Consider the following 16,340-nt stretch of genomic DNA (forward strand, 5'->3'; position numbering starts at 1 on the left):
GCAGGTGATAACCTATCTGTACATAAAACTAGATATGTAAAAAGTGATTTTCTAAATGTGTATTTACGAAAAATTATTATGTGGCATCACATAATTATAATACTATTATGAAATAAGTAATATTCCGATTAATTTGTCCAACATTTCTCTTCTTGACTGTTTCGTTTGTTTTAAATCCTTGGCGTTTTACTATTCAGCTTTTACTGTTCCTAGTGAAGAAAAATCAAGAAAAGTGCTTCGAATGCATGAAATTTATAAACTTGTTTTCATGTCTTACGGTGCTAGGTCTTCAGTATTTTAACACTGATATGATATATAGCAATAAAATTAACGGTATCAATTTTCTTGCACCAGATGCGCATTTCGACAATACATGTCTCTTCAGTGATGCTCGTAGCAAACCTTTCATAAATTGATTGTTTATAAAGTAAACAGTTATAAGAAACTAAAGTTTCAACTCCTTCAGGCAAAGTTGACTTTTGATGGATTTTTTTTTATCTGTTTGGCTATTATTTCAAGGTCATTGTTGGTCATGACGTTCGTCAACGTTATTAGTTTTTATACATTCTTGACTTTCAAAAATTAGTCTTTGAGCGGTTCTAATAAATCTGAATCTAGGAAAGCAATACGGATGCATGATAGTTTTAAAGTGTTCTTTTCATATGTTTGTTTTCTTCAAGTTATACCATCCACAGAATTATATAATTATCATCCAGGACAACGATAGATAAAACGACATTTTATGGGTAAAATATTCAAATTTTGAGCTCTATACAATTCTTTGTTTTAAAATGACAGCTTTATTCCTCTTATATCCCTTCTACTATTCAGAACATACGAGGAACTTTACCATTACATTTGTTTAGGGACTTTTCATTTTGAATTTTCCTTGGATTTTTTGTAACATTACTTTTTACCAGAGGATTACACAAAGGTACACTGGTCCGTTGATCGTAAATAAAAATATACGAAATAAAGCATATACTTAACGTCACGGTACCCAAATTGCAACGAGTACTCAAATTGAACCTATTTAGCAAAAATAGCAGCGGAAATTTCCTAGAGACTTAACAATTTGTATTTTTAGGATTTGATACTATGCATTTCATTCAACATAGTTAAACATATTTCGACATACACAAAACGTTCACAGTATTTATCAACCGATAAAGTGTTTACTGAAAAAGCAAACTATACGGAAACGTCGCCATGCGACGTCATCAAAACGTCATCTTTTTAAATTTAGCAAAATTCAATATGTTACAAGAATCAATTTATTAAAAAATGAAGAGTAAGCATGGACTAATCCAATTGTTCAAAATATTTGAAGAAATTAAACAAAAACTCTGTTAGTCGACTTTTGACGATGCGAATATAAGCATGGATGAAATTTGGGTACTCCTCATTACAGAATCATTGAAGGTTTGGAGGAAATTAGAATTGGTGAAACCATATAGCAAATAATGATACATCAACAAAATAATCACATAATTAAAAATTTTGTCTGAAGCATAAATAAACTTAAACAATAATAGGTTAAACAACTGCCAAAATAGGTGCAATTTAGATACCCCCACGTTAGACATTTACAACGATTACGAGATTAATTAACCCTCAAATTTGAAAATCAAAACATTTTCTTTAAAAACAGCCTATATTATACGATTGATACGATATTCCCGTGCTTGCATTTCCTATCGTGATTTTCTTGATAGAGGGTTGCTGCTCACAAGGAAGCTATTAAACCAAGAGTTCCAAATGGTGAAGTTGAAATCATCCCTTCGTAAATTTTACGGACGCCATCACGAGTTGGTTGACCGTTATGGAATAACCGTTTCACAAATGATATCGGGTATGTTCCTTTCGTCGTAACTACAATCCCCTTCCCTTTCCTGAATGTGACCTACCGAATTAGACTATTTACCGGATTTGTTATCACATAAGCAACACGACGGGTGCCGCATGTGGAGCAGGATCTGCTTACCCTTCCGTAGCACCTGAGATCACCCCTAGTTTTTGGTGGGGTTCGTGTTGCTTATTCTTTAGTTTTCTATGTTGTGTCTGTGTGCTGTTGTTTGTTTGTCTTTTTCATTTTTAGCCATGGCGTTGTCAGTTTGTTTTAGATTTATGAGTTTGACTGTCCCTTTGGTATCTTTCGTCCCTCTTTTATAGTTGAACCCGGGAAAACTGGATTTGTTAGAAGAAAAACCAACGCACTGAAGAACGGTATATCCAACATCCAATAATTTTTCCGACACATGACCAAATCACAAAAATACTTATGATTGATAGACACAAGAAAATTTTACACACAGGAGTAAGTAGCATATTTAATTTATTGCAACAATCTAACTGCAAGGATACCACAAATCCGTCCAACATCAGAACGTCTTTGCGTTAATGTATAATAGTGACCGGACATTATTACCGTACTCCAGATGCACTACCTTTACCAAAAAAACAAATGCGTGAAGCGTTTTCTTTAAATGTAACCGGTGTAAATTTTACAGGACAGGTGTGTTAAAAGTTAGGGATAAGAATGAAATAGACATTAAGGCATACATACGTCTTTTTACTTGCGCAAGCATCGAAGCAGAAAAATTACAACTAGTTACAGTTTCAATAGAGAAAAAGTTTATTTAAGCTTTCGTAGATTCTCAAGTAGGATATAAATATCAAAACTTATGGGTATCCGATAATGCGACACGAAACGCCAAATCAGCAAAAGAAATCGAAAAGCACTTTTGTATGGCATTTTTTGAGAGAGACCCATCGAACTTACAAATTATTGTGTCAAACAAGATTATGATTATCTTATAGGAGCTTATTATAGGTAATTTTGAATACTACAATAATTAGAGTAGAGGTGATCCGAAATTGCAATCGGTAGACATACGCATTTACAGATCCGATATTCGAGGACCCACTGACATCATCCAACTGACGTCATCTCAGTATCATAAACGTAACATAGCAACTTATACGTCGATGACAACCTTAAACAAGAATTTCCACGTCCTCTCGATAACAAACTGTATAGTCAGTACAATATGCCAGATAACTTAGCATATCTGATGCTGATGGTATAAGTAATATTTAACCGCCTTATGTGAATTTCATCGCATCAATAGTAATTATAAACAGTAACTAAAGTGGTTATATTATTCAAATATACGATGAAACTCGGAGAATTAATTGGCAACTGGCTATTATAAAAGAACGTGAAATTGGATAATATGAACTAATAAGTTCAGTCGTGTTGAAGACATTTTTTTTTAAAGCGGAATAATATCAAGGCAATTACAGATGATTAACTTTTTAAAAATAAGTACGCATGAAATTTATTCATATTACACAAATGAACACAGTAATGATTTTGCGTTTATAAAAAGTCCGAGTCCAATGTCAAAATAGGTAACAAAAAAAACTAAGCAAAATGACAATGATAAAATTGAGAATGGAAATGGGGAATGTGCCAAAGAGACTACAACCCGACCATAGAGCAGACAACAGCAGAAGGTCACCAACAGGTCTTCAATGCAACGAGCAATTCCCGCACCCGGAGGCGTCCTTCAGCTGGCCCCTAAACATATATATACTAGTTCAGTGATAATGAATGACAATGATACATACATAACTACTAGTAGTTCCTGACATGTCAGCTCCAGACCTAAATACAACTGATTGAAAGATTATCTCTTCATCATATGAAAATCAAGAACAATCCCTTTCGTTAGTGGTTTGGTATATCATACCATCATAAATTGTACGAGAAGAACATAACCAGTATCATGCCAACAACTAGTTTTAGAATGGCCGTATCTACACCACAATTGCAATTTAAAGACCTGTCCACCGGGTGAAGTTTTGGAGCATGACTGGACCATAGATATATAAAATTTAAATGGATTTTCAGTTTTAGAATTATTAAAAACGTTACTGGATTTTGCAATTTTTTCCATTCCTGCAGAAGGTGCCAAAATAAATTATTTTGACAGAGATTTTTGTGAAGATCCCATCATATAAGAAATGTTGTGCAAACAATAGGTGATCTTAACTGTGTAACTGAGTGGACCGTATCAACTGAAATCCCTGTTATACTTTATTTTCTTGTCTTTTGAAAACTGGACAAACATGCACAACAGTATCAAGGTATCTTTTCCTTTGTCTGAAACATAAACTTCATCTAACTTTCATACATCTAGGTCCAGCCATGCTTTACCATTTTCCTAGAAACATCGGTTTGACTTTACTCAGAGTAGATTTAGTGGTGAAAACACTGCCATATTTAACAATTCTTTTTTATCAACTTTTGGATTTTGTTTGTACATGTTTTTTCGAACTTTCTTTTATCGTTATGCAGTGGAGATTAACATTTATTAGATTTCAGCTGCATTTGTGATGGCGTCCGTGAAATTTAAGAAGCGATTATTTCCGTTTCACCACTTGGAACTCTTGCTTTATCATTTCCGTGTAAGCAGCATCTCTCTATCAAGGAAATCGTGATAGGAAAATCCAGCCCTTGAATATCAACTGGGAGATATATACTCTGTATGCATGCGATACTTGAATGTTGCTTCATAGAAATGGAAGGTTCACAATAGAAAAGCTGAAATCTTCTCTTTTGTCATTTTGTTTTCAATCGACCCTCGCAGTCAATTTCTGGATTCGGTAGGTCATATTCAATAAAAGAGGACGGGACTGAAGTTGCGACAATTGGAACATATCTTCTATCATCTGTGAAACGGATATTTCATAATGGTCCACTAACTAGTGATAGCTAAAATATATGACACAATACAGAAAGACAAATTAATAAGAAATAATCCAAACAAGAAAATCAAATGCCTACATTAATAAAAAATCAATAACGAAAACCCAAGATGACAGACAACAACCAAAATCAATAAATAACAGTCTTCTGTCCTGTTGTCTGAACATAATTATAATGACAGTAATTTTGAATTACACAGAGAATAATTAATAAAATCCGAAGTGGTGTGTACTTAATCTCTAATATGACAGTCATCCAATAGACCATGTGTGAAATTATTAGGGATGATTGGTAGAATACTACAATAATTTCAAGCAACGAACATCAAATCAATGTATTATAAAACTTTTTTTCTAAACTTACATATTATTGAAAGAATCAAAGGGGTCCACTTCTACAGCAGTATTGCTATTACCCATATCAACTTCTGAAACAATATATCCGCTTCAAAACCAGTTCTCACAATTTGTAGAAAATCTAAAATAAACATTGATAAAAGTTTGTATATGTGATGTATTTTGCAAGCTAGATGCTATATTCCTAGTTTTCCCTCGTCCTTCGGTTTATATAGCATTGAATATGTTGTTTAATCGACGAGAAGTAACATATATAGGGGATAGATCGTCTGAGAGCTATTCGGTCGAGCATATTTTCCTTTAAATTGTTAATTAAACCCATACACAAGTTATCTAGAAAAGTGTGGTAGCTACATCCATTCATGAAAAAATAGACATCTGAACAAAATTCCTCTTAGAAACCAGACTTATATGAGCACTGCTACATGTAATGAAATGCTGTTACAATCGTAGAAGAAGAACGTTCACCAGCTGAATACAAGAGGAATAAACTGTTTGGCAATTTCTGAATCACATAATAAAATTTAATAATTCTCTTTTTGCAAGTCTTCCTAGTTCAATAAATATAATACATAATCCCATGTTTAACTTTCTAGTACTTCATTGTATCTTTTTTAATTGGCCGGTTTTATTTCGGGTTGATGTAAATTTAATAAGCATAAGTTTTGACAGGAATGCTACCACAGACATGAAGTAAATAATATAATGACATAACTAAGTACAAACATTTTTATGAATACTTTGCGGTCACAATTCCTACAGCTTAATTGAACCTTTTCATTATATAAATAAACTCATCATAAATACCAGGATTAAAATTTAATATTTGCACCAAACGCGCGTTTCGTATACAAAATACTCACCAGTGACGCTCGAAAAATGCTAACAATGGCAAATAAAGTCCAAAGTTGAGCATTGAGGACAAAAATTCCCTAAAAAATTTTGCCAAAGGTAGATAAGGTTATAATGAATTAGATAAGCCTTAGTAATTAAAAAATTCAATGTTTTGTAAACAGTTTATTTATAATTCTGACCATATCAATTTATCTCAACACATAAATGCTGACTACTTGGCTGGAGATACTCACGGAAATACTTGGAATACTGTGTCCAAAAGTTGACCCCTCCAACCCCTTTTAAGCTTTTAAAATGTACAGCTGAACCTCTTGTTGTAATAAAACACACATGCACAATAAATTCTGGGATATTTGACAGATAAAAAAAGGTTGTTTTGCATTTCAACATGGATTAGGTTTCGATTGATATCTAACAATGATTAACCTTTGCAAATCTGTGTGTGAGAATGATTTTTTTTTTTTCATTCTGATCGAAATTTAATCCACTAAGTCCGAACCAGTTTCATATTGAAAACAATGATAACTTGTAATGTCCAGTTCAAAATAAACAAGAATTTTACATTCTCGTGTTTAAATCTGAAAACTTTTAAAATACTAGTTTTATGATAAAATCGGCGATCTACCATCGGATAGTTAATGTCAGTAGTACTATAAGTTTTGCGGTTTGCTAGGAGTAAGGCTTTGAATTTCCACTTTGAATTTTATTAACCCTCTATTGCTGTGTAAGTGTCAGTAGCAAAAACGAATCGTATAACGAATTTATCGGACTTTTGGTTTGAAAATGAAATACGATAACAATAATTGTAGACATGAAGTCATGATACCCCTATGAATCCACTAGCTTTATGGATTTGACCCCGCTATGACTACATACAGGGTCACCTCGAAACCAGCATCATCGTCATTAATTTACACATGGTGCGATAATGTTTCATCTCTAGAAACCACTGTCATAAATTAAATGACATATGAAGATACGTATTACCGGTTATCAGCCATACAATGTCTAGTTATAAATCATTCCATATCTTTAAGTACAATTTCAAGATTTCATACATGTAAAGTTAAAAAAGATATGTACACGTATCAGTAACCTACTATGCTATTTTTGTGTCGTTGTAAAAATCTAATCCTTAAAGTTTGTAATATTCATGATAATGCATGTACCTGATCCAGAAGTCAGAAGTCATGAAGAAATGGCAGAGTGGTGTTGATCTATTCTGATTACACACTGACACGTATTTTTTTAAATCTATAAATATCACTATTGGTTTCACATTATCAGCTAGATTCAAATATAAATAAGAACACACATAATGGATTTAAGCAATTCATATTTTCAGGATGCAATAAACGAGGCTCGAAACGAAATATTTGTATTTGCTCGGTCGCTTACAATGTAGAGGTTTATTAAATAAGAATGGCGATGTAAAATAACAAAAGAAATATGAAAAAATGAATAAGACACAAATCCTTGCTATGGATATAATATAGTGACAGCCGGAAACATGGAAATGAAATCACTGGTGGATTCAGGGATCGATGTACATTAAGAGTGTATACCTGTATTTTGATTGGAAAGTATATAATATTTAGAACATAATAGATTAATGTGACAATAATACGGACCCAATAGATAAAATCGTTTGAAAATACTTCACCGACATACAACACAACTAACTAAAAAAAATATAAGTAAAATACGGAAAAACTAGATTTTTTTTTAATTTACTTCTAGACATATATCTTATGATTATAAATAAGCTTCTGTCCAAAATTAATAGAAAACCAGGTTAGTTTAAAACAGTTATTAAAATTTCAAAAACTTTAACCACAGAGTGAATATTTGTGGACACCGCCGACGACGACTACGACGCCGACGGAATGTAGGATTGCTATGTCTCGCTTTTCGACAAAAGTCGAAGGTTTTGTAGACAGTTAATTATAATTCACAAATCTGACCATTCATGTTAACACAGAAATGCTGATTACCTGTCTGTGATGATACCCACAGAAATACTAGGAATAATGTGTCTATTAATGACCCCATACCCCTTTTAAGATTTTCAAAATGTACACCTGAACCTCTTGTAGTTATAAATCACATATGCGCAATAAATTCTGGGATACTTGACAAAAAAAGTTTTGCATTTCCACATTGTTATGTTTCGATTGATTTCTAACAATGCTTGACCTTTGCAAATCTGTGTGTGAGAATCATTTTTTTGCAATTTGTCATTCTGATCGAAATTCAATTCACTTAGTTCCCAATCTTTAACCCCAGAGTAAAAATTTGTGGACGACGCCGACGCCGAAGGAATGTAGGATCGCTATGTCTCACCTTTTCGACAAAAGTCGAAGGTTAGAAAAAAATCAAACAAATAAACAAATGAATAGTAGCCAACAACAAATAAGTTAAGATTTTTACAATTAAGTTTACCAAATGTGTTTTATCGTTGATATTTCACTTGTTTCCGAATGTTTTATTTAGCGGGATGCTGGTAATAAAATGAACTGGATGGTAGTACTTTTTTGAAAGAGAACAAAATTGAATGGGGCATTATAAAATAAATTAAGTAAGGGAAATGCAATGCCTCAACACTGGGTATCGACAATACTCAAGCCAGACTATCAAACTTTACAAACAAGAACGTGCAAGTAAAATCCTTTTTTTTGGAAATGTCATGTACCGGTTTGTGGTCCATTCCTCTTCCTTCCGTTATTACCATCTGTACATGCGTACTACTTTTAATGATTCATTTGATTGTTTCATAAAAAAGCAAATAAAATTTCATAACAATATTTATAACTTAAGTCTACATTTGTATTTTAAATAAAATTAGGCAGATTTTCATTTGACTTGTTCTCTGTTATGTAGTGCAGTCTTTCTATAGTATCTGGCAAATTCTTAAATTTAAAAAAACACGACATATTTGTAAAATTTTGCGTACAAGTGTACGTGTCAGATGAAAAAACCCAAAATTTCACCCCTAAGATGTATAAATTTTACACCCCTCAGAAAGGACCATCCATCCCCCTTTATCAGATATTAACTGGAATGGCCCAATATTAGTCTAATGCACGAAAAATAATAATTTAAGTCAAATCTGAGACATATATGCTTTGGTCAGTGCCTGATTCTGAGACAGACTGACACTTAAGGATACTATATCAATGCTATTAAATCAATGCAAGTTGAAATCCGAAAATGAATACATTATTGTTATTTTCAAGTGCGGATGAAAGAGGGACGAAAGAGTCAAACTCATAAATTCAAAATAAACTGACAACGCCATGGCTAAAAATGAAGAAGTCAAACAGACACACAATAGTACACATGACACAACATAGAAAAATAAAGAATAAGCAACACGAACCCCACCAAAAACTAGGGGTGATCTCAGGTGTCCGGAAGGGTAAGCAGCTCCTGCTCCACATATGGCACCCGTCGTGTTGCTCATATTTTAACAAATCCGGTAAATAGCCTTATTCGGTAGGTCACATTCATGAAAGTGAAGGGGGTTGTAATTACGACGTAAGGAACATATCCGATATCATTTGTGAAACGGTTATTCCATAACGGTCAACCAACTCGTGATGGCGTCCGTAAAATTTACGAAGGGATGATTTCAACTTCACCATTTGGAACTCTTGGTTTAATAGCTTCCTTGTGAGAAGCAACCCTCGGACTAACTAAGGAAATCATGATAGGAAATGCAAGCATTGGAATATCTTATCAATTTATAGATATATACCCCGTGTGCATGTGCTCCTGGAATGTTGCTACTTAGAAATGGAAAGTTCTGTTTTCAAACGACCCTCATTGTCAATTTCTAGATGTAAGTCAAGATATGAGGCCGACTTAACTGTATCTGTTCAATATAGTCACCAAATTTTTAATTATTTAGTGAAAGAACATCATCTATATAGCGGAAAGCAGAGTTAAAGGATATTGCTTACTTCTTATCTTTCTTCCTAAGATGTTCCTGTATGAAGTCAGCCTCATAATAATAAAGAAACAAGTCGACAAGAAGAGGAATACAATTGTTTCCCTTTGGAATACCGACAGTCTGTTGAAAAACACGTCCTCCGAACGTAACAACTATGTTGTAAATCAAGAAATCAAGCATCTTGATAATGTCAGTTTCAGAGAAATTTTTGTTAGAATCAGAGTGATCCTTTACAAAGTAGGATTAATCTCTCCCTAAGACTAGATACTTGTATCTATGTTGGCCATTCTTTTTTATGAAACAAAGCAATGCCAACTCTTTCAATTTGTCTTTAAGTTTAGAATGTGGAATACTTGTGTTAATTGTAGAAAAGTCAAATGTTTTAATACTATTGCAAGATAAAAGAGAGTTAGATTGAATGTACTCTAAAAGATCTTTGGAATTTTTAAGTATCCACATCTGATTCACGCCACTGTGAATAGACAGTCTCACAATAAGTTTGAAGCCCGTCTTTGATTGCTGATAAAATAGATGTTAAAATAATTTAGAAAGCGGTTTGGTTGAGCACTTGGAAGACCCAGCAATATACCGTTGTTTGTTAGGACACTTATGTAGTTTAGATATCCGTTACAGTGATGGAAGATCTAGATCATCATCTTTGGTTGAAATTTTTGGTTCTTTGGTTCTTTATAGCGTGTCTATCTATGATGGTTGAAAACAAAACTTCATAATAAAAGAGATGATTTCAGCTTTCCAATAGTGAACTTTTCATTTCTTTAAAGCCACATTCCAGCAGCGCCTGCAAACGGAATATATATATCCCAATCGATACAATATTCACGGGCTTGTATTTCCTATCATGAGCTCATTGATAGAGGGTTGCTGCTCATAAAGAAGCTATTAAAGCAAGAGTTCGAAACAGTGAAATTAAAATCATCCCCTCGTTGATTTCACGGAAGCATCATGAGTTGTTTGACCGTTATGTAAATCGATGATATCGGATATGTTCCCTCGGTCGTAACAACAATCCGTTTCCCTGTCATGAGTGTGACCTATCGAACAAGACTACTTACTGGGTTTGTAATAACATGAGCAACACAACGGGTGCTACATGTGGAGCAGGATCTGCTTACCCTTCCAGAGCGCTTGAGATCACCCCAAGTATTTGATTTGGTTTGTGTTGCTTAGTCTTTAGTTTTCTATGTTGTGTCTTGTGAACTATTATTCGTCTGTTTGTCTTTTTCTTCATAACCATGTCGTTGTCAGTTTATTTTCGATCTATGAGTTTGAATGTCCCTCTGATATTCTTAGCCCATATTTTGTAATGGTACACTATTGTTTTAGGTTGGGTGAATGTTGGTGCTTATTAAAAATGTTTAAACCCACTGCATTTGTTTCATAAGTATTTTCGTTATCTATATAGAGTAAACCTTTTGTTTTCCTGTTTGAATTGTTTACTCTAGATAGTTTTGGGTCCTTTTTTAGCTTGTTGTTCGATGTGAGCAAATGCTCATTGTTGAAGGCCTTACTTTGACCTATAATTGTGTACATTTACAAATTGTAACTTGGATGAAGAGTTGTCTCATCGGAACTCATACCGCATCTTTTTATATTCAAATTACTTTAATAATTCGGTGAATAATTTTCTTTCACATCAATTGTCCATTTTACAGGAAATATTAACAATTCGAATATGACGTTCTTTTTTGCTTTGGAAACACAGCCATATTCTTATTCCAATAAAATATGGACTGCACGTGGTTGACGACACAACTCAAATTACAATGTCAGCTGTGTTTTGAACAACATGGGAATCAAAATAGCCATTAGTTTTGGTGATGCTTGCTAGGGTTGAAAAAAAATCATTCTAAATAAACTCATCATAGATACCTGGATTAAATTTTGTATTTACGCAAGACGTGCGTTTCGTCTACATAAGACTCATCAGTGACGCTCGAATCCAAAAAAGTTATAAAGGCCAAATAAATTACGAAGTTGCTGTCATTGGACCAAAATTCCTTAAAGTTTTGCAAAATACGGCTAAGGTAATTTATTCCTGAAGTAGAATAGCCTTAGTCTTTATCAAATTTAAACAGTTAATTTATAACTATGACCATATCAATGATAAATCATGTCAGCAGGGAAGTGCTGACCACTGGGCTGTTGATACCCTCGGGGAATAAAAACTCCACCAGCAGTGGCATCGACCCAGTGGTTGTAAATAAACTCATCATAGACTAAATATGATTAAATTTTGTTTTCACGCCAGACTCTCGTTTCGTCTACATAAGACTCATCAGTGACGTTCGAATTCAAAAATAGTTTGACGATTTAATTCGAAAGTTGAAATTATTATTTCAACACTTTACGATTTGCACATTTAACTGTTCGTTCGTTTGAAAATCTTCACTTCTCTTCCATTATCGATGGTTGAAAGTCTATCTCCATTATCATAACAATCAATACTATAAGGACTATCTAGACCATCATGCTCCGTTAAAAGGGTCACAAACGCGTTGGTTCTAACATCAAATTTAAATATTTCGTTATCAGCAATGGCAATATATATGTTCCCATCTTCGTCGCAATTTAGTCCATTAACATAACACGAACATTCAAAATCGTAACTTGTTTCCTTGTTGCTGTTCATATCATAACGTTGCAATGTGTTTGAAATTCCTCAAATGTACAATTGTCCTTTGATAAATGGAAAAGTTCGATAAACTTCTCCAGAGATTCCCATTATAAGAACGCCTCTATGTTTTAAACATGCAAATAATTTGTCATTTGCATACGAAAGATCGCTAATATAATCACGGAGATTTTTCTCTTTTTCTATCCTCATGTCACCAATATCTACAAAGACGACTTTTTTCTTCACAGACACTGCAATCTGCTTTTCGTCAATGACAGCAATTTCGTCTGGACTCTCGTCAAGTTTTACTTGACCTACTTTAAATCCATTTGTATTATATACCAGAACCCTAAAATTAGAATCTTCTGTCATGACTATTTCATCCCATGATAGAAATCTGATACATTTTACACAAATATCTTTATTACGGCGCTCAATAAAGAAATGTTCATCTGACCAATATGTATCGTCGTCCTCAAACAAATCTTCTTCCTCATATATATCTTCGTCCTCATATATATCTTCTTCCTCATGTATATCTTCATGTTCATGTTTATCTTCTTGCTCATGTATATCTTCTTGCTCATGTATATCTTCTTGTTCATGTTTATCTTCTTCCTCATGTATATCTTCTTGTTCATGTATATCTTCTTGTTCATGTTTATCTTCTTGTTCATGCATATCTTCTTTCTCGGTAATTATGTTTCCGGAGGTGCGTTGGGAATTTTCTCGTAGAATATCTCTTTCTAAATGGACAGTTTCGTCCTTCATACATTCTTCAGCTTCTACTGTTGATGAACTTAACTCAATATCATCCACCTCTGGCTGCATTTTACCAATATGACTTTGGCCATCACTTCCCATTTTAAATCCATTTCCGAGAGTTATTTGCTTTGCCTTGTGATTTAAATCATAAATTGGTTCGACAACAAACGGAAAATCTTTCAGTTCTTTAACCAGATTTTCAACTTGAAGTTTTTCCTCCATATAATCCGCATGAAATTTATAACTGATTAGAAACATTGTGAACTTCGAGAATTCGGAATTTTTAATTCTTTCTGCAGTCTCCGTTCTTTTCTGTACAACATTTAGTTTGTGCTCTATATTTCTTTTATTGTCCTGAAATACTTCTTTGGCAACAGAGAGGGCTATTTCAAACTTTTCCCTTGCATCATTTTCAAACTCGTCGAGAAAGTGTTGTACTTGTTGTCGACCACTTTTCATTTTATCATTAAATATTTGTTTTTGCTTTTCCAAACTTGATTCATTCCAGCAATCATTGGGCAATTCTGATCTCATATTTTCAACCATCTCCTTCATTGTTTCAATCGTCGAGTCAATGTAATCCTTGATATCTGTGTTTTTCAAAATGTCTTCTTTTACCTGGACGTTGCACTCAGTTTTATGTGTCTCTTCTTTGCATGTATTACAGCAAGGCGTATTGTGAGTAACACAGAAAAACTTAATTTCATTTGTTTGATGTATGTGGCACCCGTATTCGGATTCCGCTATACTTTTCCCTATCATATGATAGTCGTCTATGCTAAGCATTTTATGACATCGAGTTGCTTTTAGAACTTTATGATGACCATAGCAATTCTCACATAATAATTCAAGACAGCTGGTACACCAAAACGCTGCTTGTTTCTCATTGTCTTGCTCTTTACACGGTTGGCAGAACTCTCTATTAATATAATTAAAGATTATTTGTAAATATGAAGATTACCTATAGCTTACTTATTAATAATATAGCTAACAGATTGATGCACCTTTATACAATACTGGTTAACACATCACTAGTTTGTTTACGAAGGAAACAGCACTGATTAAAAGTTAATTCTGAAACACAGATACTTTTTAATGAATAATGGATTAAACTTGTTTTTTTTTAAGATTTACATTCAAATCTTATTTTTGTTTTATATCGTTATAATTATAAAAGAAGCTTGTTTGACAGAAAGTCTTTGGTAGACGAAACGCGCGTCTGACGAATATACTAAATTTAGTCCTGGTATCTATGATGAGTTTATTTAATATATATTTTATATATAACGACCCCATATTAAGTTACGGATGTGTATGATTCAATTAGGGTAACTTCGTAAAATATTCTGATACCAAAAAAAAAAAACGGGTGTGAAATAATTCGGACACAAAGGTTTTTTAATTGTTATTTTTATGTTGTTCTCCTTGTATTTAAATTGGCTTACATTTTGCCTTATTGAGAACATGTATATATGTATACTTTTCCCTTTGTTTGTCAGTTTTATTTTATTTCACATTTTTAATTTGCCTTGAAGTTAGGTTTATGTGTTCATCTACGGAGAAGAAGCGGATACAAAGTCGATGTTGTACCACAGTAAACCTCCAAATTCATCGGAAAGATGCACAGTACATCAGGTAAATACGCTTCAATGAAAGTTTCAATACATCCATCAAATGGTTCAGGAGCAGTTGCGGAACGAAGAATGAAACGGAAGGAAAAAAAAGACAACAGTAGTATACCGGTGTTCAAAAGTCTATAATCGATTGAGAGAAAACATAACCAGGGGGAACACATCAACTATAAATGGAAAACAAAAGAACAACAGTAACACTGAAGTGCAACACAATCAAACCCAAATTATTTAGAAAAGGACTATATGATAACAACTGCTATATTCCTGACTAGGTACATGCCATTTAAAAAAATGTTGGCTTGAACCTGGTTTAATTGCTATCCAAACCTCCCGATTTATGAAAATTTTAATAAGCATATCGTTAAAATGACAATACTACGTGAGAGAAACATAGCGCAAGCACAGATAACAGAGAACGCACATACAAATAACATAATAGTCGACACAATATGATAACTGCAAAACAACAACGAACATCTTCCATCAACGACACAGGATATTAAAAACAGTGCCGCACTTACACAAATAACATGCATTCTCGAATTTATATACAATTATTTTCAGAAAACTCGTCCAAACAATTTTTTCAAGACAACAATTTTGTAATTAAGAAAACATGACAAACAAATTAACAGACAGACATCACAACTGAAAACTGCCCGCTTCAGAAAGCTGAGATTAACTTTGTTTCATTCCAACATATGTACTGACCAGCATTTGATGGTAGTATGTGCAAAGTAGGCCACAACAGTAAAACATATTATACTATGTATACACAAATGAATGATTGTGCCAAGAGGGGATTTAGTGAATTTGCCCTCGAGGCAGTAATCACAAAAGTCCTCAGTAAATTACCAGTAATCATTTGCAGACGACCACACGGTATTCAACAACAAGCAAAATCCCATTTACTAGTTAAGACATCCTTTAAAGCACATTTAGACTTGTCAGCGTAATACAAATACATACCATAACCTCTGATAAAACTTACATAAAATTTAATACACCAGGAGTTTCGACCATTTTAGGAATGTCAACGTCCGCTTCCGAAGCAGCCTCCATAATTTGAAGAATATCTGTAACATAACAATGACGAGGTGTATATTTTGTGAATGTTTATGATAAGCTAGTTGTGTTTTAATATTGTATTGTTTTAATACTAGCAAAACAGAGAATAAATGCAACTTGAAACTACAATATGTATATAGGTTGGTATCATTAATACGAATCTTCTTTGGATTGTTTTTTTTTTACATAAGATGCCAGAATAAGAAAGGGAAATGTTTAGATAATTGAGTTACAAATATTGAAGTTGAAATCATCTCTTCGTAAATTTTACGGACAGGTTATTCTAAATTGTAAATTATTC

The 16,340-nt window shown here is 33.4% G+C and overlaps 1 protein-coding gene across 1 annotated transcript; it reads right to left on the reverse strand.

Moving 5' to 3' along the window:
- Window positions 1-12,181: 12,181 nt before the first annotated feature.
- On the reverse strand, window positions 12,182-16,042 carry LOC139482824 (golgin subfamily A member 6-like protein 25). The gene is made up of 2 exons (XM_071266870.1): window positions 15,963-16,042; window positions 12,182-14,256 (listed from the first exon to the last, which is right to left on the reverse strand). Exons 1-2 carry the CDS (start codon window positions 16,031-16,033, stop codon window positions 12,618-12,620), a joined length of 1,710 nt encoding a protein of 569 aa, XP_071122971.1. The 5' UTR covers window positions 16,034-16,042; the 3' UTR covers window positions 12,182-12,617.
- Between the last annotated feature and the right edge of the window lie 298 nt (window positions 16,043-16,340).

Source organism: Mytilus edulis, chromosome 7 (genome assembly GCF_963676685.1).
Source record: "Mytilus edulis chromosome 7, xbMytEdul2.2, whole genome shotgun sequence".
NCBI lineage: Eukaryota > Metazoa > Mollusca > Bivalvia > Mytilida > Mytilidae > Mytilus > Mytilus edulis.

Bases quoted from the DNA above. Each gene is read 5' to 3' on its own strand.
- LOC139482824 (XM_071266870.1), bottom strand. From the start codon at position 16,033: ATGGAGGCTGCTTCGGAAGCGGACGTTGACATTCCTAAAATGGTCGAA. The intron at 14,257-15,962 runs GTAAGTTTTATC...TTATATTAATAG, and splicing joins CCTGGTGTATTAAATTTTAT to AGAGTTCTGCCAACCGTGTA.